Consider the following 25,136-nt stretch of genomic DNA (forward strand, 5'->3'; position numbering starts at 1 on the left):
CCCAAGAGGAAAAAGCGGTATCCAGCCCCAATACCCAGGACCATGACTTGCCGTATTCTACATCCTCAAGATGGGCTAAGGCTTTCCAAACATGGTCGCCTCGGGCCCCCCAGGGTATACATAAAATGGTCGGCTACTAAGGACCAAGCCGAGGACTGCGGTAGCGTCTCCAAACTACATACGCCTCTCTTTTCGATCATCACTACATTTTTTCATTCTCTGAGAACCTTGCATACCAGTTGTCTCGGGATATTCAAAATCATACGCTTGCAGATAGCAAGGAAAAGAGATTGTTGATTAGAAACAATGCCCTTCCTCGCCGAACGTACGTTTCCAATTCCCAACAAAGATATTCTTTCTTGGATCTTCGACGAGCAAAAATTCGACGTGGACAAGCCGGTATGAGATGCAAGATCTTGTCTAAGCGGATCCTTCTGAGAATTGCCACTGATGAAGCTCGGATCCTCAGATATATGTCGATGCGGCGAATCCGTCCCGGTCCATCTCGTCAAGACAAGCTCGAAAACTCATCAGACAGCTCATCGCCGGCTTCAGGGCCAATGGCGCAAAACCAGGCGATTGCATCTGTATTCATTCATTCAATGATGTGGGCGAGCGATGAAGCCATGCTTTGTGCTTGGAGAGAACCTTCCTTTTAACTTTTCTAACAGATCTACTATCCCATTCTTTTTTTGGCCATCGTCGGGGCAGGGTGTGTATTCGCCGGAACCAACCCTTCTTACACGCAGTATGAGCTAGATCACCACTTCAAGACGGCATGTGTGGGGTTTGTGATAACCGAGCCGGAAATGATCAGCACTGTTTCGGCTGGGGCAAAGGCGACTGGTATCCCAAAGAGCAATATCTGGAGCTTTAACACTACTCCAAATCAGGCCCCTCTTCCAGGGTTCAAGTCGTGGACGACGCTCCTGGAGTACGGAGAGGAAGACTGGGTCCGTTTCGACGACGAGAAAACCTCCAGAGCCACCACAGCTGCGAGACTCTTCAGCAGTGGCACAACTGGGCTGCCGAAGGCGGCAGCGCTGTCGCACTACAACTTTGTCGCACAACATACTCTGGCACATGAAGTGGAGCCAGCGCCGTACAAGGTCGGTATCGTTCATCAAAGATTCGTGTCCTTTCATTTGGCCCCTGCATTCACCACGTTGTGAATAACCCATATGGTATGCGCTAATTCATGCAATTCCAACAGATTATTCGCATCTGCTACCTGCCCATGTTCCACGCAGCCATGGTTCCACTCACGCATGTCTCACCACTGCACGCCGAGTATGTCACGTATGTCATGAGGCGATTTGATCTAGTCCCATTACTTGACAACATTGACAGGTACAAGATCACGGAGCTGCTCTTTGTACCTGCCATCGTTCTGGCTGTGATCAAATATCCAGGCGTCGGGAAGTACTCATTCAAAAGCCTCGAATCTGTAGCCTCTGGTGCAGCTCCTCTTTCCAAGGAGCACCAGTTGGACCTGCAGGCTATCGTCGGCCCACAGATTGGTGTAACTCAAGGTTGGGGCATGACCGAGACGTGTTGCATTGCCTCAAGGTTCCTCCCCTCAGAACGGGATGAGACTGGTAGCATTGGACGCATGCTACCCAACCTGGACGTCAAGTAAGCTACCCGTCCTTTCCCGCGACCTCAGTGGGACACTGACCACTGGATTTCAACGTTCCCCTCAGACTCATCGACGATGAAGACAAAGACATCACCGCGTACGACACAACCGGAGAGCTCTGCATCCGAGGACCAACAATTATAACCGACTACTTCAACAACCCCGAAGCGACCGCAACATCCTTCACTCCGGACGGATACTTCAAAACTGGAGACGTGATGTACTGCACATCCGACACCAAAAAGTGGTACATCATCGACCGCCGAAAAGAGCTGATCAAAGTCCGCGGCTTCCAAGTCGCCCCAGGAGAACTCGAAGGAGTCCTCCTCTTACATCCGCAGATTCTGGAAGCCGCGGTGATTGGCATCCGCAACGCAGGCGACTCGGATAATCTCGAGCACCCGAGGGCATATGTGGTGCGGCGCCCTGGGCCAGAAGGTGAGGCTCTTGACGAGGCCACGATCAAGGCATTCTGCAGCGCGAGGTTGGCGAAGTTCAAGGAGCTCACGGGTGGTGTGAGATTCCTCGATGTCATGCCGAGGAATGCCACCGGGAAGCTACTCAAGCGTGTCTTGAGGGAATTGGCGAAGGAGGAGGATCGTGGGAAGGCCGCGAGGATCTAGACGCTGTTGAGTAGGCTCGGCGGTCCGAATACTCAGTCGCCAGGCGAGATCTGCGAGCAAAGGTCATAGAGACTTGTGGTTAGTGTCGAAACTCAGCCATCTAAAAAAGCCCCTGGAATGCTCACACTATTGGTCGACATCGTGTATTTACGTGATCGCATGCTATTCGGACGACGAGTGCGAACGATGCAGCTTGTCATTTCGAATCTGCAGATGATTTCATCCTAGCTAGAGTCCTCTGATCAAATGCCTTGTCCCACTGCAGAAACACTGAAATATGGTATGTAAGATACCCGAAGGAGTCATCACTTATGGTTCCACTCACCGAGGCGGCGATTTCACCAACCCCAGGCGTGTATGGTACGAAAAGGATTCTTTCGCAACCGCAACCCCGCCCCCTCTGGAATGGGCACATCAACCACTCGTAGCGGTTGATTGGCCATGTCCGGTTTACACGTCAAGTCAAGAGTTGAGACTGGATGGATTTCCGCTGTCTCCCCGGATTTGCGGTCGGCGGGCGCGCATTACCGCATACATAGGGCGAGGGATCCGGGTTTAACTCCGGCTGGGCGAAACCAGCCAAATACGGGTAGATGTAGACATATACCGTTTCACCGAGCGTCCAAGCCTTTTTCGGGCGCGATATCTCCGGGTTGGGGATTCGTCAAACGCCGAAGGGCAAGGGGTACGGGGACCCATGAGCTCATGGTTATATATCCGCTGAGTGAAACGGGTTCCGGACATTGGAAGTTGACATGCTTCAGACGCCAGTGAGTCTAGCCTTTACAAAATTCATTGGAACTCGGTAATCTATCTGAGAGAAGAGCAAAATTTCATTTCCAAACACCATTATTAACCACCGACAAGCATGCCGCTCTTGACAGGTGCGGATAATCAAACCGTTGTCCCGATCTACATCGACGGGAAGGCACTCCCACTAGACCCAAGTCGCCTGATCGCCGTGCGCTCGGCGCACGAGCAGCGAGACGTCCACTATGCGCAGGGCGCAACGGCTGAGATCGCGCACGAGGCCGCCGCTGTCGCGTACCGCGCCTTCAAGGAGTGGCGGAACATGACATTCCACTTCCGTCGAGACCTTCTCCTCCGCGTCGCGCAGAACATAGAAGCGCGCGAGAAGGATTTCATCGCTTTGCAGCGTCAAGAGACGTCCTGCGCGGAGTCCTGGGCGCGCTTTAACATCGGTCTCGCGTGCAGGGCGATCCGCGAGATCGCGTCGCACATTTCGGCCGAGTGCACCGGCGAGCTGCCGCCGGGGGAGAGCAGCTCCGCGTTCTGTATGGTTTTCAAGGAGCCCGTGGGCCCGGTGCTGGCGATTGCTCCCTGGAATGCCAGTATGGTACTTGCCGCGCGCGCGCTGGCGGCGCCAATTGGGGCTGGGTGTACGGTGGTGTTTAAAGCTTCGGAGCTGTCGCCGGGGGTTCACCATGCCCTAGTCGAAGCCTTTGTCGAAGCTGGGCTCCCGAATGGAGTGCTCAATCAGCTTCAAGCCCGACGAGAAGATTCCCCGGCCGTCACGGAGGCGCTGATATCGGACCCGGCGATTCGAAAGGTCGAGTTCACTGGGAGCGCGGCTGTTGGGGCGATTATCGGCCAGCTGGCATCCAAATATCTGAAACCGGTGCTCATGGAGCTGGGTGGGAAGGCTCCAGCGATCGTATTGAAAGATGCGGACCTCGAACGAGCGGCCCAACTATGTGCTGTGGGTGCATTTCTCCACCACGGCCAGATATGCATGTCGACTGAACGGATTATCGTGGTTCGCGATGTGGCAGCTGAGTTTTCTGCCGCGTTGAAACGTGCAGTGGAGAAACAGCATGTGGACGGTGCAGGGTTCGCCGTGTCCACGGGAGTTGCGAAACGTGCACACTCGCTGGTAGCTGACGCAGTGCAGAATGGAGCCTCTTTCGTGGCCGGGAGCAACCAATGGAATGGAGACAGCAATGCGTCTCTCGAGCCCACAATCATCACCGGTGTGACAGCGAAGGACGCGATCTATGCCGACGAGACTTTTGGTCCGTCAGCGACTCTGTACGTGGCCGAAGACGAGGACGACGCTATTAGGCTCGCAAACGATACCCCGTATGGCCTGAATGCTGCGGTTCACAGCAAGGACATGTTTGCTGCGCTCAGGGTAGCACAACAGCTAGAATGTGGACAAGTCCATATCGGTACCATGACAGAGTATGATGAATCAACCGCGCCGATTGGCGGGGCGAAAGGAAGCGGTTGGGGACGAAATAATGGGAAATATGGCCTTAGGGAGTTCTTGGTGACAAAAACGATATCATTGCACGATCCATCTGCGCAAGCAGTATTTGGATCTCGTTGAGTAGTAGTTGTTGGGGATATTTTGACCTGCTGTATATGCTTTCATCCGTGGCGGCTGATAGAGGGCCGCATCGCCGCTATGAATACAAAGTGCTCAAACTGGTCTGGCCGATCAATTGAATTAAATTAAGGGAAACGACTGCTTCTGGAGCGCAATCTGCTCCTGCACTCCGTTAACGCCTTGGTCGCTGTTGGAGACATCTTGATGATGCGTATGCTTTTGATGGCAAGGATGACGGATATGATTCGAGTATGGTTCACGCAGCCTTCTTGCCTTGGGCCTTTTCACGCTCCGCCTTTCTCAAGGCCCGTCTTCTGATGTCCACATGCATTGTCCTGTTTATGCCCAACACGATGCTACTGAAAGAGCCTGCAAGGCCCGTAATGAGCGATGCAATCAGAGCATGACTCCAGTATGGGCTGCCGCTGTATGAATATCCAATACTTCCGCCTCGTCGGCCAATCTTGCCCAGTGTAGACCTTACAAAAGCTTTTTCGGTTGGGACCTGCCAGTTGGAGCGTCGAATCTTGGACATGGCAGATGTGACAAGATACGAGTGGACAAAGTAAACATCAATACCTTTGGATGAAAGTTCAGATGCCAGAGCATTTGACCATTGTTGCAGAAAGGCTTTGGACCCGGAATAGGTAGCCAGGAGAGGAGTTGGGGTCAGGCCACCAAATGATCCCATAGTCAAAATGAGCCCTCGCTTCTGTGGTAGGATGCTTGGTAGGATTTTCTGGGTGGCCCTGAGCGTACCCAAACAGTTGATATTGATGATGTTGGTGAGTTCGTTCAATGGAGTTTCAGCGAACTCAACTGGGATTGAATGGCTCTGCCCGACGGAATTGATCAGGATGGCTACTTGTTTGCCTTGTACCAGAGACGCCAGAGCGGCATAGTCGGAGTCTTTGTTCAGGGAGAAGTCCATAGCCAAGGTCTCCACCGAGACGTTGGGTGAAGAGGACTTGATTTGAGTCTTCAACGCATCCAACTTGGAAGCTGTGCGTGATACCAGAATGACATTGTAGCCTTTCTCCGCCAGTTGTAAGCCAAACTCTTTACCAATGCCATCACTTGCTCCTGTAACGACCGCCCAAGTTCCTTTGGCACCAAACTTGGACAGGGGTTGTCCAGGGAGGACGAATGTACTGAGAAGAACTCTGAGGATTGTCCATGAGATGGACGCAGCTGTGAGGGCTCCGATTCCAAGGAGAACAGCAGAAGGAATCGACTGATAGCCGAGCGGCCCTAGGTCGAGTGTCATATCGACGGTAGATCAGTGCTTAAGATGAGCCTGGGCGAGTATTGGGATAGGGGACAGTCTGCCTCTGGGCTATACTAGATCAACTCTAAAGGGAAAGACGTGTAGGTCACAGAAGAGGTGGATGAGGTGGACTGGTCGTTGAGCAGTCCCAAGGCCCGGAGGAATTGGTGATGGGGCTTATACATGTTGTCTGACAGAATGACAAAGGTGTGGCTTGGCGCCCAGTCAGGTGCATATTTATCCTTGTCTGACACACGATTCTTTTTCGAGATCCGCCCTCGTCAACAAAAATCAATTCCCCTGTTTGGAGGATCTGGAGCAACTGCGCCCAACTGCTTCCGTCTACGGGTTGACGAGTTCTACTATACTCATCTGGCAATCTACCAGCTCAAGGAAATCCCGTTCACATCGCAGAAGCCCATCATGGCATCCTTCCTTCCCGCATCCGAAGGCTATCTGCCTCTGTTCGTCCTTTTCGTGGGTGGCCCAGGTAGCTCTTCCTCTCCCCAGGGCAAAAGTGTTGACCGGGCTTGCAGGTCGGTGTTACTGCCCTAGGAAATGCTGTTCAGTGCTATAACACCATGTCCTACACCCGCCGTGTCTACCCTGGCCAGGCGGCCTCGAAGAGCTCCAGATCCACGCCCTCAGATGTGGCGTCGACCTCCCCAGCTACGCCCCTCTCCTCGAGAACCTTTGGAACGTGGACCGCAGCCGTTGGAATAGTGAGGATCTTTGCCGCATATCACATCAATGAGCCAGCGTGGTACCAGCTGCAAATGCTGACCAACGTGGTGGGATTGGTTCACTTCGGGCTGGAGGCATTCGTGTACAAGACCAGCCCTCCATCTGGCCCCTGGCTGGCACCCGTGTGTGTGGCCCTGATCGGAGAAATCTGGAGCATCGCACAGTATAATTTCTACGTGAGGTAGCGATCAAGCCTCGGTCTTGCCTGAGCCCTGCTCTCCTTGGCTCTGCAATTTCTTCCTGTACAATTCTCCTCCACAATTCCGCAGGCGGACCGTTGCTTGCTCCGGGGTGATATCTCTCTGTGGCTCGCCCAGCATCTCATAGCCGACCAGGAACTTCCTGACCGTCGCGCTGCGCAAAAGCGGCGGGTAAAAGTGAAGGTGGAGACTGGAACATTCGAACTCCTCCTCCGTACCGTCCAGTGGAGCTTGGTGGATGCCCATGCTGTATGGGAAGCTGGTCTCGAAGAGATTGTCGTATCTGCGAGTCACCTCGGCAATAGCCTCGGCCAGGTCGAACTGCTCCTTGTCGTTTAGCTCAATCAGAGAGCGCAAGTGCTTGACGGGCAGAATCATGGTCTCAAACGGCCAAGTTGCCCACCATGGACAGACAACCAGAAACGTATCATTCTGGAAGACGATTCGCTCCTGTTTCTCCAGCTCTAGTCGTGCATAATCCACCAGTAGATGTACCCCGCCCTGTTGGCGATGGTATTTCCGCAAGTTCTCCAGCTCGAGACCTGGTTCTTCAGGCATGGCTGTCGTAGTCCAGATCTGCCCATGAGGATGAGGGTTCGAACAGCCCATCGCCGCTCCTTTGTTCTCGAAAATCTGCATCCACCTATATTGCTCATGGGGCGTGGTGAGGCCAGCATGAGAGCTCGGGGGCAGATGTGTAGGCTTCGCCAGAGCGGCAAGAGGAGACTTGGGCGACAGATGCGCTGCATAGATATCGGTCCAGGTCTTCACGATCGGCACGATCTCCTCTGGCGACATATCCGCCAGCGTGACGTTATGTGCAGCATTGAAGGTGAGGACATAGCATTTACCCTTGACCGGCTCTGCTTGGAGCAACAGGCCGGCAAGACTACCAGGCTCGTCCGGAGGAGTATAGTCGGCCTGTGACTCCTTGACGGCGCTAAAGTCGTTGACAAAGCTATATGTGTTTTCGTACTGCTCGTTCCGGTCCCCCGACGCTCGTGTGTTTCCAGGACAGAGGTAGCATTTCGGATCGTAGACTGGAAGATTGATTGTCCCAGGACTCTCTTGCGCACCTTGCCATGGCCGCTTGGTGCGATGGGGTGATACTAGTACATAGCTCCCGCGAAGGGGGTTATAACGCCGGTGAGAAATGTCGTCTAGGATTTGGGCGGGCATCCTGGCAAACGCAGCTGTTGACTGTGTTCTTCGAAAAGCAGTAGTTGATGTTTTCCGCTTCGACAGACAGGCGTTGTCGTCGGTATATAGAGGTCTCTACTGGGTATACAGCACCCACAACTCTGGGCAAACGGATCACCACAAGATCAGTTTTCCGCGCACGCCGCCCACACTGGAGATATTACAGGAGCTGCGGTGGTCCCCAACACAGCTGGCGGGAAACCCGTGCGGAAAACTGAAACGTGCCCGCTGGTTTCCAGTGATGGAGGCAAAGTTCTGGGAATGCGGCGGGCATCGAAGCTGGCTGGATACCACCTTTGTGGATGCTTAGCCTGAATTATGGGTGGAACCCAAAGAATTTATTTTTGGGTTTATATAATCTTTTCTTTTCACCGTTGCACCCTTTGTTATTTTCTTCTAATGCGGCCTCATCTTTAGGCCTAACTACCTATCCGCCCCGCGGTGGGAGACACGAATAGAGGGATCGCCCACCGTGCACCACGCTGTCTTCAAGCTGGCCCTAGCCATAGCCATGAGCGCTGACGTCAACGATGGCCCCTAGCCGATAGGCTGCAACAAAGGACGAATCAGTCTGATCGAGGTTAGCTGTCTATGTAGATAGGCTTGGAGAAGGCCCGAGGCCTCTGTCTAGGAGACTGTCTAGGCGACTATGCCACCGTGGACGAGGGGGACACCCCGCCAAGCAGTCCTTATCCCTTATCAGCCACAAGGTTCAAAGTATCTCTGGGTGAGCTCCTGAGTCCTAACCCGGCTTGGATGACATGCCGCCTCCGTAAGGGTCGAGCGGCGGCTGCTGGAGGCTTAAGCGGGCTTACGAGGGCTCCGTACGTACAGAGACGCTGGGAGGCTAAAGTACTCGATCCTTCCGTCTACCGAGAGCGAAGTCGGCGGTCCAACTAGGAGGCTATGACATGGCCTGAGCTGACCTGATGGAAAGTCAATCGATCCGGTAGACCTCGGATTTCCATCTCTGCGTCTCTCTGTCTCTATCACTAAACAATTAAATGGTAGTTTCACTTTGCTGTATAATCAGGTTGTCCGCTTTGCACTGCACGAGTCCATGCACGTTGTGATGCATCGCTAGGCACATACACATCTACGGCACAATCGGGACTTCTGGGGCGCGGGGCGCAGGTCGCCCAGCAGCGACCGACCGATTCCTCCAACATGGCGGCTGTTCGCCTAGATCCAGCGACGCTGGACGTTCTTCCAAATGAGGTATGCTTCTTGAACACTCGCTAGGCAGGAAACACACTTGTTCTCATGCGATATGGTACAAACGTCTAGATTATGGTCTCGATCCTATCGACCTTCGAAACCCACCAACTGCTGGTGTGGGTGGTTGTGTCGCGACGATTCCACTCGCTGATCCTGCGAATCCTGCATTTCCGCCTGCTCCTCGCCGCAGCCCTGCCCGACTGTAAACTCATCCTCGAAGCGTACCATCCGAGCCGGACCTCGGGCGGCAACACATACCTGTACTGTACATATCTGGGCACGGACGGCCTCAGCTCCAAGCACGAAGGGCAAGGCAGCCTGTATGAAGATTGCGCCAGCGAGGAAGGGCGACTCGCCAAATTGGGCGCATTATACAGCCGGTTCCGGCCGGAGCGACCGAGCGTGACGGCGTCAATGCCCTTGCGCCGCATCGCGGGTGCCGCACCAGTGCAGTTGCCCACAGGGGAGACCAGTCAGCCCATATATGCAGACAGCGGAGACGGAGGGTCGACCAAAGTCTCGCACATCTTGAACCTCGACGCCGACGAACTGTTCGGCCAGTTCTGCGCATATCCGCAGCTGGTGCGCTTTGGGCCTAGGAGAGGCGTCTTCCTCAGCAGTGCGCACATCGTCCAGCACGGACAGGGCGTCATGCGGGTGTGGAAGCAGTGGCTGCAGGACAGAGCGCTCGAGTTATATCATACTCAGCAGCAGCGGCAGCACCACCACCACCACCACCACCACCACCAAGACGACGATCGAGATCCTGTTCAAGAACTCGACAGAACTGCAACCATGACTTACCCCACCATCGGCGCAGACAAGAACATCCTCTGGACAGACTATAAAAAGAACGTCGGCCTGAGGGTCGCAATCCGCGAACGCGAAGGCCGTCTCTACGCCACGAGCCCCGACGAGTATAACGACTCGCCCATGAGTTTTGTCATCGAGATCCAAGGTGAGGAAGTTCCCGGTCTTCTTCTTAGACAAAAGTCCAATCCTTGCCGTTCAACTAACCACGCATCACTGTGAACAGAATTGGTGGTCCGCACCACCCACCTGATGCTCGCAGTGGAGAGCTTCATGCAGGACCAGGACAAACGAACAGGTAAAGCTCTTATTTTTGGAAATTTTGCCACCGCAGCCTTGTCCATGGGCACGTGAGAGTCCAAGTCAGAGAGGGCGACCTTTCCCCCTTAGATTAAACGACATTCCTCAAACGCCAAAATTTGACACCCTTGGCACAACTACTCGAGAGAGAAAGAGAGCATTTTCAGATGGCACCGGCAGGATGCGTCGTCCGCTAGAGCTCCAGTCGAGTATTTTGCGGGCCTGTCTTTCCCAGACAAGGACGCCACGCATCATCATCAAATGCGGAGCCAGACTCTGAGGGCATTCCAGCGCACCGAGGATATCTACCCCTAAGGCATCCATACAAAGCTGTGTACACCGTAAAAGTACCCATGAACGGCCCTTGAGATCTCCGTATCCTACACGAGAGTTTGAGCTTTAGGGATGTTCCAGATCAGACCATTGAGCTGATTGTTGGAGGTGATGCAGGACAGTCCTACCTCGCATGGTCTATCCGGTGACAGGAGCCAGGTTCCGTCTCAGGTCTCAGCCTTGGATGCTTCTAATTGCTCTTCCCTGTTAATCTTTCCTTTCCAACCGAGAGACAGCCAGCCGCCATTCTTAGGGAGATACCGTGCAAAGAGGTTGGGTTTGGGTTTGGTTCGACTGATTCGATTCGATTGCACCTTGGCGGGCCAGGACATATCAACGATATGATACGAGATCTTGCTGCCTGATTGATTATTCAGGATGAATCACGAAGCAGATTTTGGATTGCTGCATTGCATGGCTCGTAATGTTTTTACAAGCAAGTCTAGAATGGTGGTGGTACAGTTCGACTTAGCGCGGCCGAAACTTGCTCCGTATGAGTGATCTGCCTCTCTGTGCTCCTTTTTTGCTTCCTCGCGGGTCAAAGGTCACTCTGGTGGTTGATGTATGATACATGAAAATGGCGCTTGCAGTTTGCTCCCCATGATCGCTGTTAACTCAAATCATGACCCGACGCTGGTGCTGATGCCTTGTTCTTTTCGCCATATCGGTACAAAACAACGGCCTTTTGATTTCTTGACATTTTCTTGACATTTCCACCCATGTCCTTCAGTCTTCAGCTCTGGCGACCAACCCTGCAGCAAGCGAGTCGCGAATGCAAGCCACGGGTCTCGGCCCGTGGACAGCACCTCAGCACCCTCCAAACCTCTCAGTTCGTGGTGTGTATGCTAGCCAAACCGAGCACTCTGCGCCTTTATATTGGTCGATAACAATGTCGGCTGCGGCTTCGGGTGCTCGTAGCTTGACAACACATCGGCGGAGATAGCAACACGCTGACCGGTTGGCTTGATCCTTGCTCCAGATGAGGCTCTTGCTTTCGTAGACCCTCGATCTCGACCCTCATTGAATACCCCGCTTCTGCTCTGCTCATGGTCCTGTCCACCCTTGCCCTTTGGGTAGTCTCTTCTTCTCTCGAGGGACTCACACCACGCAAGCTTTTGGGTCGAGGTATTTCTGACCGACTTCCCCCGCTTGTTCTACGTTTTTCGCCACCGATGATCACGCCGTCCTAGACAATTTTGGGTAAGCAGCAAGATAGTCCTCAACCAACATCAGCTATATTGCAACACACTTGTACCGTGTGACTGCCCCGCACCGGCTCAAACATGCCTAAATTACAGTTTGACCTTCCAAGCAGCATCTCCAGAGATGTGCTTGAGACGGACCTTTCTTATTATTTTGGAAGGGATGCGGCAATTGTGCGACAAAAGGTAATGGAGATCCGTGGTTTGACAGGAGCGTTGTCTAAGAACCTGACGGCTTCAGGGCAACCACTATGTCATCGACGTAACTGGATCTCAGGACGTCCAGCCAATTTTCCGGAAGCTCCGTGATGACACGGCGACATGGCGCGCAAGTGATGAGTATGATAGAAACCTTGGTGAGCCTGAGCATTCCTTTTGGCCCAGTTCCCGTCTTCTCATGTCCAGAAGATTATTCACAGAGCCGGGTACGTCGCGAGCGAAGGCAGTCTGCAACCAGTCACGATTCACATTATCCCACAACGAGGCGTGAATCTATTGCGACAAGCGCGGTCACTTCAGCGATGCCAATGCCTTCGCAAAGACCCGGTCTTAATCGAAACAGCTCAACCAGTGGTTCTGTCGCTACCGAATCGACATTGGGAAGCTCATACCAAAGTAGCCATAGCTACTCACAGTCTGGCATGTACTCAAGTCAATCGCGTCGTCCATCTGATGCAGTCTTGCCCGAAAGGCCAAGCTTCAGAAGCCGAACTGAATCGAGTTCCAGCAACTCAAGTAATTACGGCAACGACGGTTGGTTTGGCTGGAAGTATCGTAACGGTGGCGATGGGTATTATGGTTGGCCGGATTCTTCACCCCAGACCAGAAAACCTTGACCGACTGTTGGTACTGAACTCCTTGATGGTAGTAGCTTCATAAGCCGCTAACACCAAATGCGATCGGTAAGTGCACCAATGATGGATGCTGATAGCTCAATTGTCGTCCTGTGGCGGGAGAGTCATTGTACTGTATTCGATCTCAGCCTTGCTGTTGTGGAAGGCAAAGAAGATCGAAGGTCAAGAGCCTATGCTCGCTCACGCAGAGACAACTTGTACTGACACCATGCCCATAAGTTTGCAGCATCTTTTGATTTGCCCTGCTGCTCCAGGATGTTTTTGAGCAAGCGAAACGAGTGTACAGACTTCGGATTGGAATCTCCCAACACGCGATGTCTCTCGATCACCACTTCACGCAAAAGCTCCTCGGCAGTCCACAGGTACTCGTAGCGAGAATTTTCATCGGCGTCTTTTGCAAGCATCTCTAAAAAGATCGCCTGGCGGTGGTTCGCCTCCCAGGTATAAGGGTGGTCTCTCGGAAAATTCCTGCGAACGCTGGGGCAGACATCATTCACAATGATGCGCCTTGCTGCCTCAGTATCACCACAATACAATGTCGCACGAGCCAACGTGGCCGCAGACATGATGGTCTGGATATGGTCTACTCCGAAATGAGCCCGACTCTCGGCAGCTATTGTCTTCAGTTGACGCTGGGCCTCTTTGAGATGTCTCATCTCTAACATCGCCCAAGCCCAATTGTACCTCGCGGTCAATGCTGGGCCAAGGCTGTTGGGATAAAACTTCTTGGTCTCTTCACATATATCCTTAAGCTGCTTCAGGTCATGCTTAGGGCGCTCTCCACGTTGACGACGATCGAGAAAGCTCTTCTTGAAGGCGATGGTCTTTGTCAAAGGATTGTTAGCACCAGAATGCCGTCTGGTATCCTGGTCGCACACTGTCAATATTGTCGAAAGCCTTTGCGTATGACCGAGGCAATCGAATAATGTCGTCATCACACTCAGTGCGGCGAGGCAGTCTTCTCCTGGCGATTTGGTATCTTGGAGCATGCAGACAAAATAAGACCTTGCAGTCTGAAGATGGTACTGTGCATGCTCCTGGAACCGAGGATTCTCTTGACCCACGCAATAACACCAATACAAGCAGTTATCGACAAACAGCGCTGCGTAACTATTGTTATCGTTGACCAAGGGACACCGAGTATAGTCACCACGACCCAGGATGTCGAAGCCGAGACCATGTCGCTCGTCGGTAGGAGTAATGCCCAGCTTGCTCAGATCAATGGGATCCGCGGACAGAGCAGCCACTGTGACATCTCGGGGAAGTTTTGCATACAATTGCTCAGTAGTGGATCGCCCGGCCGGGAGTCGCGGTTCCCTGTCTGGCAGTTTAAACGGCATGACCAAGCCTGGGATGGCTTGCTGCTCTGCTCCATTGTCATGATTTTGGCCCACTCTGTCGAAGCTTACGTTATTTTGAAGGTGGTCATAATGTGTGATATACTGGTTCGGACCTAGCCCTCCTCCTTGGAACCCTGGTCTCACGAGAAATTCCTGAGACGACCGAGGTGTACTCAAGGGAGACGGCATTGGCTTGATCATTGGAGATATCTCTGCGGAGCCAGTAGGAGCGATTAGTGAACCTGGTGAACCGCTTAATGGGGGAGTGTGGGCCACTGGCAAATACTTGATGTGCTCCGGGGTCGGTTCTTCCTTTGGTATCCTAGATAGCAAATCGAGCTCACTGGTAATGTCTCTGGATCTCTGGATGTATTTGGTGATGTGCTGTCTGGTCTTGAGCTTTCCCGAGAACAGGACAGCATCTTGGTATCCCAGCAAGGGCGCTTGGTCCAGACACCTTAAGATATGGGCCGCGTCCTTGACGGTTAGATGATGCTTATAGCCCCAGGCATTCAGCTGGGTCTTCCATGGTTTCATGCTAAAGAATGTGTTAGCCAAAAAGTAGGGGGCTGGACAGGCAGATGGAACTTACGTTTGATTAAAGCCGTATTCAACCTTCATGTGTTCCATGAGATCCCTCAGGGGCATATCATTTTCGACGTAGAGTTGCTTGATTAGGCCGCGGTGTGTACTAAACCTGGCTTCTCTGGCCGATTGTGACTCGACTCGTTTGACTTGAGTCAGTTGAACCGACGAGTATGGCCCGGCCATGGCACGCGCCTGATATCGAAGCCAGCCACAAAATCGATTGGGATGGAGCGTAGATGCAAGGGCAGGTGCCAGGGAAGTAAGTGGGCGTGGACGGGTACAACGACCTGATGCCCGTATAGGATGAACACGGGTCGAAGTTCTAGCACATCCAATCTAGGAGAGGAGAATATGCAACAGTCCACGCTGTTTGAAATTTGTTGCGAGCCATCCGGTGTGAATAGTTCAGCCAGGCATTTTAGCGACAAAGGGAGGCATATCTGTTTGGCTGGGTGGCAAATGGTGCATTTGTCGACTGGGGAAGACGTAGCAAAGTAAGCCTGGCAAGGCCGCCTTGCACCTTGGAAACCAGGCAGGTTGACTCCGACGAGGCCGGGGCGTCGGTTCACCCTCGTACTCCGGGCGGTGCTCCCTAAGGTCAGCAGGCACAACCGGGGTGGGATGTATACGAAAGTTCCAGCGCCTCGCCTCCGATTGGAACCAGGATGGAGGATCTCAAATGCAAAAATTCCGACTTGACTTTGGGCTAGACACTTCGTCCTCTCGTCTTGGAGGACTCAGGAAGCCGCTTCAGTGTCTCTGCGAAGCCTGCCCGATCATTATATTCAAAAGTTCCAGGAAGGTGGCGAAGGTCCCGCCTTGGACGACTGGATCGCTCCGTGCTGCTGCCGCTGACGACATTATACATTCCGGCTTCAGGGGCGCTGCCACCGGGGGGCTTTACTATGCATAGCCACCTCCAAAAGGCGCACAACCCGCGTGCACTGCACGGTGACTAGAGATACAATCCGTAGTCCATAGAGGGAGAGAAGCACTTACTCGTAGCAACCACCGAGTTCCATGGAAATCCCTCGAGTTCGCAGGCAAAAGACCTCCACAAGTTCTCAAGTATCCATAATTTCTACTCGATTGACTGGGTCTGTTCGATGCTCTGTCTCCATTCTGGGGAAAACGCTAGGCAATGAGCCTACGGAAGACACCAGTTTCTGACCCAGTAACTCCTGGGCCCCCATCCTGCATCATTAGGTGCTTTGAGCACCTGTCCAACACTTTCTTTTTCTCCCCATTCTGATCCGTCAGCAGTCAGCAGTCTAAGCCAGATCAGAGTCGGGCGCGTGCCCAAAGCGAAAAGCGAAGATGCAGCCTGCGTCAAGAAAGGGGGCCAAAGATGTTTGATAGGCCCTGGACAAGCTGAGGCCTTTGATGCCGGGCGACCATTCACGGACCGGCTTGAGTGGCTCTACCCCCGACTCACTCCTTTTAGAGGACGCGTGTTGCACTGTTGAGGGAGAAAACTCTTGCTGTTAGGCTTGATTCTTTGATCCGCTCGGCTGGGGAGGTAGACACCAGAGTCGTCAGTCTACAGAAATCCCATTTCTGCATCTTGAACGCTGCTCCCAAATTCCACGCTGCGCTTGATGGCCCCCATCCACGGGGACCCATCACCTTAGTTGCCGCCTGGGCGTCTCGACACCTCGGACTGAACTGGAGGCGAAGACGGGCATTCGGGCATTACTGTCACGTCCCAAGTCCAGAACCCTACCTAGATGCCCAAGGAACTTCTGTGTCTGGAGTCCACGACTGTTGACCAGCTCGCCTTACTACCTGACTAATGATACGGTGGCGAACGAACATTGCCAACCAGTCAATCCGGTCGTTGGCAGGTCATTGAGTCTTCACCCCTGCGGGTGCCTGGTCGACAATCTACAGTGCAAACGATCTTTTTTCAGATCTTCCCCCAATGCTCACACAGTCACACCACAGATCGCCGCTGCATCGATCTGGATACATGGATACCTCTTCACAACAAGACCAAGCTAGGGACAAAAACCCTGGTCGAGACAACTTTTGCAGGTCATACCTCTCGGTATCCACGGATGGTTCGCTCCCCCAACAGGAGTGACAATTATATGATGTTGAACATTGCCATCCGGGGGGGTTGGGCTCCTGCACACTGCAGATCCCAGTGTTCGCAGACTCATAGCTTCACACAAAGGTCCTTCGGCCTGGACCAAAAGTAGCCTTGCTTGATGGCCCCCTGGCTTTGAAAATCTTTCTGAGCCACTGCCAAAGTTCACCTCCACCAATATGATACCCTGGGGCAGCTTGTGACTTCCCAATTCAGCAGTCATGGCATGCGCTTGATGTTGGACAGATCATCACAAGTGCACATGACTGCCAACTCCCAACGGACGGGCCTAACAAATCTTCAGCCCTTCAAGCAGATCATTGACCGCTATGAAACTTACCAGGTGCTAGAGTAGTGGAGGTATATCGCATCCTCCGCCACGAAGCTCATAGGACCCCAGCCGTGTCAGTCCACAACGCAAGCCTGTGTTTTACTCACGGGATCTGCCTATGGAGAACTGAACGCCACCACTTCTTCCGTTCAACAAGCTCTCCCTATGGCCGCCCACTTCTGTGGCATTTTTGACTGTGGCTCACGAACTCCTCGGGGGCACGGATCTTCAGTCCGGTCGGAATCTTTGTTCCCTGGCGTTGGCGCTAGATACACAGAGAAGCCAAAACCACAATGCAGGTGATGTCGTCGTGCGGCCCAGGTGGATTAACGAAAGAGCCGCACACCCAAAGGAGGAGCCGTGGATGGTGAGGGGCTGGTCGTTAAGCTGAGAAGAAACAATGTGGGATGGTCCCTTCGTTTGATAAGTACATGACAAACCCATCAACTTGTCGCTCTTCCTTTGTTCACAGAAGAATAGTCGGCAATTTTGACAGCGGATAGTATCCATAGCATCTTTCAGCCACTGGCTTGGAGCATAATTGCAACATTCGACGAGTTGCACTGCATCGATTTACCACCAGTCTACGGTCATCCTGACTCCTTATCCAACACGGGATCTCAAATTCAAGTTCCCTGTGATCCCTAGAAAGAGGCCAAATCCGAAATTTGATACCAGCATATAAACGATCTCGGTCCTCAGCGTCTGATTTGGACATTCCTGCAATTCACGATCAAGGTCAGAATCAGCCTCCACAAAAGCGAGGGGTTTCCCCCATTTAGCAGTTATGACAAACCTGATATCCAAAACTCTCTCCAACATGGCGATGTACACAATGAGGGCACCGTCTCAAACAAGTAGCACTGTCAGCGTGAAAAGCGGAATAGCCGGGACGCAGCCGACAGAGAAGGATGGATACGCATTTGAGAATCACAAGCAGCATCCGGCCATCTCACCAAAGCAGACTCAGAATGACATGGCACCCATCGCACGCTGGTTCGCAGAGACCCCTGTCGACGAAGGCTGGAATCATATTGCCAGGACTCAGCAGGATCTGGTTGCTTTGCGCGTCAAAGTAGCTCGAGTTAAGCTTTGAATCCGTTCTGCAATTCAATGGTTGAATATGGTCCGACAGAAGCAGTCTTGGTGAACTTCGGCCCTACTACCCCTCGTATCTACACCGGTCAATATGAGAAAGATATAAGTACGACACCAGCATTCACAATAACACTAGCCGCCAGCCGTCATACAACACTATCGACGAATGAGACAGACCTTGGCCGCCATCATGAATCCATGAGATCTCTGGTGTCAGCCGTCCTATATCGCTGGTGGTGAATCAGATCCCGCGCAACCATTATATGTATTCACGACATCCATGGTGCCGCATGGAGGATCGGTTCTGGTCTCCACATGACGTGGTGATGATGAGAGTGTTGACTCACTGTACCAAATGTGTCGACTGGTATCCGGATTGTGACCGCTTGTTATTTCCACTTCGGCATTGAGTTGTGGGTGCGAGGCTAGGAAATGAATTCTAATATTTGGAAACCCATATCATTTCTCCTTGGTTTTTTGTGGGTAATCATCGAAGGCTGCTTGGTTCAATGTAGGCCGATATATTTATCGTCTCAGCGACGCTGTTCTAGAGGAGACTGCGTAATCCAATATTGAATAGACCACTTCCAGCCAGAATGACGACGGCTGACCTAGCTGAATAGCTTAGAATTGATCTAGAGAGAGGATATAGCAGAAGTCTGCCCCTTTGCGCTTTCTCCCAAAGTCTCTCGTAGGTCATGAAGTTATCTCTTATAGATATCTTGGTACACGTGCATCTGTTGTGGACGTGGTGGCAGGAGCGTTGGAGATTGGTGGGAGCCAAACCGCGGACTTGCCACTGGCAGGTGCAAACGGAACACGACGTCATCTCCTGGATCGCACCTGCCAAAGCCGTCCAATCTCCCCAACTCGTTCCTGCCTGCGATTGCGATCAACAGAACGACATCCACGTGCGAGGTGCGAGTTGCTCAACGTCTTCGATTGTTGCTGTTCAACTGCGCCATGGGAGTTTTCTTGATCGCGTATTTGTGTACTCTCGTGCCTTGATGCGTTCGTTTCGCATATTCGGCCGCTTTGCTGGCCAACGGACCTTTATCGACATCGCCTTCCGCGTCCCCCGCCGCCAATCTTCTTTTGCAAGATGGTCACGAAAATATAGTCTCAAAGGGACCCGCCAGCGGACCTACCCTTCCATACTTCTTGCTGCAGCCACCCTCTCTCCTGTCGTGTTCGTTGAAATCTCCGAAAATGGCGCTCAAGATGGCAAGACCACCGAAATGCAGATGCTCGAGGCTTCCCGCGATGAGATCAGCAAGAAGGTGCCAGAAGACGTCCGTGGTTTGCGCCGTTTCTACAAGACAGTCATTTATGCTGTCGACCAATACATATACGAGCCGCTCGCTACAACATTCCGTTTCTTCCATCTTGTTGTCATATTTCTTCCCGTCATTATAACCATCCCTCTGGCTCTGGTCGGCCCCCGCAGAAAACACAATGACAATGAGCGTGCTACCACCCTGTGGTGGTATGCATTCCTGGTCAAATCGATGGAGAGAGCCGGGCCTGCTTTCATTAAGCTCGGCCAGTGGGCAGCTTCAAGGTCGGACATCTTCCCTGCCGAAATGTGTCGCATTATGGCAGAACTACATTCCAATGCCCCCGCGCATTCTTTGCGCCATACGAAGCGGATCATCTCAGAAGCATTCGGTGGCAGATCTTTCGATGAGATCTTTACCGAATTTGATGAGAAGCCTCTTGGAGTAGGTGCTATTGCCCAAGTCTACAAGGCCAGGCTCAAACCAGACCTGGCCAAACTCGAGGAGAGCGACCTGGAAGCACACGAGAAGCAGCGACTGAGCCACAGGATCAGGAGAAATGTCGATGCATTGGTAAAATCGAGTCCGCAAAGAGTTCCATCAGCCTACGTGGCTGTCAAGGTTCTCCATCCTAAAGTTGAACGGAATGTCCGCCGAGATCTCAAGATCATGGGTGTCTTTGCCTCGATCATCAACGCCATCCCCACGCTGGAATGGCTGGACCTGCCCAATGAAGTCGCCAACTTCGGGGAGATGATGCGACTCCAATTAGATCTCAGGATCGAGGCCGCAAATTTAACCATCCTTCGCAAACATTTCCAGAACAGAACCACAGCATGGTTCCCATATCCCTATACTGACTTCACGACCCGCAATCTATTGGTCGAGGAGTTTGCTCAGGGCATTCCCCTGGCTACCTTTCTAGAATCTGGGGGCGGCGTGTTCCAGAAGGAGATAGCAAATGAAGGCTTAGATGCCTTCTTGCACATGCTTCTAATAGACAACTTTGTCCATTCAGACCTCCATCCGGGTAATATCATGGTCAATTTCTACAAACCCACTCAGCCTGATGTGAGATTACCATACCTGTCACGACAGGATCCCACCGAACCATTATCAGAGTCCGAGATTGACTCATCAGAGGCCGTCCTCTGTAGGTTAAGACCGCATACAGGCAATAAGGGAGAGTGGATCTCAGCACTCGATCAAATCGACAAGGAAGGTTATAGGCCACAATTGATTTTCATTGATACGGGCCTGGTGACAGAGCTCAATGAAAAGAACAGGACCAATTTCTTGGACCTATTCAGAGCAATCGCAGAGTTTGACGGGTATAAAGCTGGTCACTTGATGATTGAACGGTGCAGACAACCCGATGCCGTAATCGATGGCGAGGTTTTTGCCCTCAAGATGCAACACCTAGTCCTTGCCGTCAAAGGCCAAACTTTCGCCCTTGGCAACATCAAAATCGGGGACATTTTGTCACAAGTCCTCGGCATGGTGAGATCTCATCATGTTCGGATGGAAGGAGATTTCGTGAACGTGGTTCTCTCTATTCTTCTCCTCGAAGGGATTGGCAGAACGCTTGACCCTCAGCTCGACCTCTTCCAAAGCGCATTACCTATCCTCCGACAGCTTGGATCTTCTGACCCCACTGCTGTGCTGCGAAGCTTCAAGGAGGGCGATTTCTCGTTGTTGAAGATTTGGGTCGGCCTAGAGGCCAGGAGGTTTTTCCAAGCAAGCGCTGAGAGTGTAGAGATGTGTGTCAAATACGATCTTCTCAGTCCCAACGTGTAATGCCCAGGGAACAGGAGTCGGTATGGACTTGGAACGGAAGGAGCGCCGTCGTAGCCACGTCGGCCCCTCGCAAGAAAGCCGTGCATCTAGCTCTCTTCATTATGCAATGCGATGCACGAGGCGTGCTTGAACTTCGGTTCTAAGAATCTCAATTCTATCCAAAACTAGACGACATGTCTCGTGGACGACAGGGCTGCAATCAGCTGGCTACCGCTTCCACTCCCCCACAGGCTTGGAAAGCACTATGTATCACAAAATGGTTCACATGCAACTTCGTGAGGACGGCTGCCAACCGGGTTCCCCCTCTGGTGGGGTTGGCACCCGGCTAAAATATGACCGACAAGGCCGTTCCTCCTTCATTTAGGTTATCTCACCTAATAGAAGGCCAACGTCACTAGAACGTGGGATCGGTACGGAGTACATATATATATAATTCAACCGCATATCTTTGTAGAGAATCTATTGAGGTCATTTGTCGAACACGGCATAGCGCCATTACCGCATACGCTAGGCCCGCCAGATCCACACCTCCCGAGACGAACAACTATTATCCGCTCGGGCCAGGCCTCCAGCTAGGGAAATTCCCAACGAGGCACAACAGTGGATTTGTACCTTTGCTGGATCAGGATAACGCTCGGTATGAACAAGCAAATCTGAAGTGCTTCAGATCAAGACAAGACACTTCCTGCTGTGGTCGGCTACGATCGGTTGAGGCAAGCGCAGCTATTTAGGCTATATTCCGTCAAAGCCGGACTTGGCATTGTCCGTGGGAAGCCAGCTTAACCAGGGGTCAATGCTATCGCTTGGAAGCCATAGGGTTGCATTCCGTACGAGGACTCGATTCAGTTCAGACCATGGGCAGCTAAGAGGCGATCGAAGTCGAGTCCTAAGCTGCGTCTAAGTGCCTTGTAATTAAGCTGCCCAGGACAAATGCCGGCCCGATGGGGACCATCGCCTGTTGACCAATCACAATGTCGATAACGGCGGATCAGAAGGCCGGCATTTGATAGCGGATATTGAAATATACCCCATACTCAAAGCTATGGAGCTGTGGGGTGGTGGGGGTTTCCTTGGGTTTCCCACCTAAGGTCCGGGGGATGTAAACTCCATCCATTGTCCTTGCGGCTTGTGGAGAGTGAGACGGAGTTGTGTGGCTTGTTAGGTCGGGCTTGACACGGTCCAAGGTGCCGATATGACAACCGGCCAGTGGTTCACACATGGGCGCCAGGACAGCAGAAGCGTTCCTAAGCTAACCAAGCACAGTCAACACCCGAAGCTGGTGTCCCTTGCCCAGTGACGTTCGCTGATCGAATCGACACCGTCGTACGGAGTACAGAGTATCATGCCATCCAATCACACGGAGGATCTCCCCAGCCATGCGCTCATGCTCCCCTAGCCCCGCAAAGCCAAAGGTTGCTCCTTGCTTGCTTCCCCATATGCTTCTCTCGTATTCACGAGACTCGATCCATTCCAGAGCTTTCTAAGGCGTCGGTACAAACGCCTTGCCTTGCCGGTCCAACGGTAACTACACAAAGAGTGGCGTTCATTCAAGCTCCACATCGTCAGCCCAGACTTCTTGGTCATGACTTCCACGCTACCCGAGTACAGAGTGTTTGGATCATCCCCACGATTCCTGCATGCAGCGATAGAAGCTCAGATTCATCGCCTATGAGCAAAGTTATACCGGAGGCGAACAGCCTCCATTCTTCATAAAAGACAAGGGTGCCCTTTTTTTTCGTCATCTCTTGCACCCCTCGTTCTATTCATTCCTTCACCCTAGCTTTTGTACCATAATCTCACAGAGGCACTACGGATTTTCAACATGGAGGACGAGAAACCACGTCAGGTGGACGACGTCGTGCTCGACCATGACATCCTCGGCGATAAAGCTGGCATGTCTCGTAATGAGGCTATGCATTTTGGAGTCCTTACTCCAGAAGAACTAGAGATCGAGAAGAAGCTAAGGCGAAAGATTGACATGAGAATCATGCCAATGGTTGTGTTGGTGTACTTGATGAATTACATTGATCGGTAAGCAAGCTTAAACTGGACTCCACCATGCTGCGAGGTAAACTGGTTAACGTTTTACGAATAGAAACAACTACGCTGCTGCACGCTTGCAAGGCCTTGAGGAAGATCTAGGCCTGGTAGGAGACCAGTATCAGCTTGGTAATTATATACGTCAAAACAAATTGGCAGGCTCGATCGACTAATATGTTCTTCAGGTCTTTCCATCCTGTTTGTCAGCTATATCCTCGCTCAAGTACCATCCAATTTGTTCCTCAACCACCTTGGTCGCCCATCACTCTACTTGGGATTCTTCACGTGCGCTTGGGGTCTCGTCTCTCTCCTCACGTGCTTGGTCAAAAATTTTGCAGGCATCGTTGCATGTCGATTTGTGCTCGGTCTCGTGGAAGCACCGTTTTTCCCTGGTGAGTGGAACATGACCCGGGCAGGTTTAGACCACCATCAAGTTAACTGAACGCGATAGGTGTGCTGTTCTACCTTTCCAAGTGGTACACGAAGGAAGAACTGAATCTGCGGATGTCCATTTTCTACTCAGGGTCATTGATCAGTGGCGCTTTTGGAAATTTGATTGCCGCTGGCATCCTGTCTGGTCTCGCAGGAAAACGAGGTCTCTCTGCATGGTAAATTCTTCGCAACCACATTTACTCCCGATCCATAAAACTAATCGATTCTCTTCATCCGCAGGCAATGGCTATACATCGTCGAAGGAGCCATCACAGTTGCTATTGGAATTCTGATCATGTTTGTCTTGCCTGATTTCCCAGACACCTGGAAATCTCTTTCCCCAGAGATGAAGCATGTGGCCAACCGACGCCTGGCGGTCGAGGCTGCCGAAGCTGATGTCGACGAGGCAGGTGCCATGTCACAAGTCAAGGGTCTCAAATTGGCCTTGACTGACTCCAAGACCTATATGTTGGCCATTGCCTATATGTGCATCACTGGTGCCGCCGGCTTCCAGAATTTCTTCCCAACCCTGACCGGCACCCTCGGCTACACCCGCATCATATCCCTCCTCCTCTGCGCGCCACCTTACATTTTTATCTTCATCTACTCGATGGTGCACTCCTTGGTGTCCGACCGGTGGGGCAACCGCTTTTGGTTCTTCATGTACCCAATTCCGATCACGATTGTTGGCTGGGTGATATTCATGACAACCAACAGCTTCGGACCGCGATACTTTTCACTCTTCCTGATGACCTTCATCTTCGCGATGAACGGGACATGCTATGCTTGGATCGCGGGCGCTATCCCACGGCCACCAGCCAAACGTGCCGCAGCGTACGCATTCATCAACTCCATCGGCAACTCCGCCAGTATCTGGACCCCATTCACGTATCGCACTCAGGACCAGCCTCACTACCGCCTGGCCCTGGGCATCTGTATCGCTCTCCAGGTCGTCGCTGCCATCATGGGTGTCAGCATGCGCATCAAGCTTACCCGCCAGAACAGCCGTCTTGAGCGTTTAGAGAACGAGGACCAACCGCTCAGCGAGCGAGATCTCAAGAAGTTGCGTAAGACCGCAGAAATCGAGGGTATCGATATCGCCGCCGCCAGGAGACTGCAGAAGGGCTACCGCTTCATGATTTAAATGGGCTGAGCTAGCTCTCAGCCGGGGATGGTGAATGTATATATACTGTCATCTCCATGGGTAGGCTGCTTTTGAGTGAGTGTGAGAGATTGGAGGAGAATTCGCGCCCGTCCGCCTGTGTATGTGCGTGTGGGACCAGGTATTTCTGGGACCATGCACAACATAGTGCGAAGGCCATGTGACTCGAGTTCTAAACCACTTTTCAAACAGGGCAAGTTTGGTGAAGGTTAATATCGGTCCTGGTCAGTACATACACAGTT

General features: G+C 52.5%; 9 protein-coding genes across 9 annotated transcripts; 6 read left to right on the forward strand and 3 right to left on the reverse strand.

The window, feature by feature from the left end:
- Positions 1–306: 306 nt before the first annotated feature.
- A1O9_03803 (uncharacterized protein) lies at positions 307–2,262 on the forward strand (the record flags this gene model as incomplete). The annotated part of the gene is made up of 5 exons (XM_013406096.1): positions 307–399; positions 470–607; positions 672–1,109; positions 1,214–1,635; positions 1,704–2,262. 5 exons carry the CDS (start codon positions 307–309, stop codon positions 2,260–2,262), a joined length of 1,650 nt encoding a protein of 549 aa, XP_013261550.1.
- Positions 2,263–3,130: 868 nt separating this feature from the next.
- Positions 3,131–4,612, forward strand: A1O9_03804 (uncharacterized protein; the record flags this gene model as incomplete). The annotated part of the gene is made up of 1 exon (XM_013406097.1): positions 3,131–4,612. One exon carries the CDS (start codon positions 3,131–3,133, stop codon positions 4,610–4,612), a length of 1,482 nt encoding a protein of 493 aa, XP_013261551.1.
- A 256-nt stretch (positions 4,613–4,868) lies between these two features.
- On the reverse strand, positions 4,869–5,879 carry A1O9_03805 (beta-keto reductase; the record flags this gene model as incomplete). Its single annotated transcript, XM_013406098.1, has 1 exon — positions 4,869–5,879. One exon carries the CDS (start codon positions 5,877–5,879, stop codon positions 4,869–4,871), a length of 1,011 nt encoding a protein of 336 aa, XP_013261552.1.
- A 423-nt stretch (positions 5,880–6,302) lies between these two features.
- A1O9_03806 (uncharacterized protein) lies at positions 6,303–6,808 on the forward strand (the record flags this gene model as incomplete). Its single annotated transcript, XM_013406099.1, has 2 exons — positions 6,303–6,356; positions 6,416–6,808. 2 exons carry the CDS (start codon positions 6,303–6,305, stop codon positions 6,806–6,808), a joined length of 447 nt encoding a protein of 148 aa, XP_013261553.1.
- Positions 6,809–6,811: 3 nt separating this feature from the next.
- On the reverse strand, positions 6,812–8,002 carry A1O9_03807 (galactose-1-phosphate uridylyltransferase; the record flags this gene model as incomplete). The annotated part of the gene is made up of 1 exon (XM_013406100.1): positions 6,812–8,002. The coding sequence occupies one exon, from the start codon at positions 8,000–8,002 to the stop codon at positions 6,812–6,814; it is 1,191 nt and encodes a 396-aa protein (XP_013261554.1).
- Positions 8,003–9,190: 1,188 nt separating this feature from the next.
- A1O9_03808 (uncharacterized protein) lies at positions 9,191–10,405 on the forward strand (the record flags this gene model as incomplete). Its single annotated transcript, XM_013406101.1, has 4 exons — positions 9,191–9,241; positions 9,311–9,933; positions 10,027–10,199; positions 10,278–10,405. 4 exons carry the CDS (start codon positions 9,191–9,193, stop codon positions 10,403–10,405), a joined length of 975 nt encoding a protein of 324 aa, XP_013261555.1.
- Positions 10,406–12,910: 2,505 nt separating this feature from the next.
- A1O9_03809 (uncharacterized protein) lies at positions 12,911–14,851 on the reverse strand (the record flags this gene model as incomplete). The annotated part of the gene is made up of 2 exons (XM_013406102.1): positions 12,911–14,618; positions 14,673–14,851. The coding sequence occupies 2 exons, from the start codon at positions 14,849–14,851 to the stop codon at positions 12,911–12,913; spliced, it is 1,887 nt and encodes a 628-aa protein (XP_013261556.1).
- A 4,342-nt stretch (positions 14,852–19,193) lies between these two features.
- On the forward strand, positions 19,194–21,260 carry A1O9_03810 (Atypical/ABC1/ABC1-C protein kinase; the record flags this gene model as incomplete). The annotated part of the gene is made up of 1 exon (XM_013406103.1): positions 19,194–21,260. The coding sequence occupies one exon, from the start codon at positions 19,194–19,196 to the stop codon at positions 21,258–21,260; it is 2,067 nt and encodes a 688-aa protein (XP_013261557.1).
- Positions 21,261–23,082: 1,822 nt separating this feature from the next.
- Positions 23,083–24,876, forward strand: A1O9_03811 (uncharacterized protein; the record flags this gene model as incomplete). Its single annotated transcript, XM_013406104.1, has 5 exons — positions 23,083–23,291; positions 23,356–23,429; positions 23,486–23,692; positions 23,752–23,908; positions 23,973–24,876. The coding sequence occupies 5 exons, from the start codon at positions 23,083–23,085 to the stop codon at positions 24,874–24,876; spliced, it is 1,551 nt and encodes a 516-aa protein (XP_013261558.1).
- Positions 24,877–25,136: the final 260 nt, after the last annotated feature.

Source organism: Exophiala aquamarina, assembly GCF_000709125.1.
Source record: "Exophiala aquamarina CBS 119918 chromosome Unknown aczIA-supercont1.3, whole genome shotgun sequence".
NCBI lineage: Eukaryota > Fungi > Ascomycota > Eurotiomycetes > Chaetothyriales > Herpotrichiellaceae > Exophiala > Exophiala aquamarina.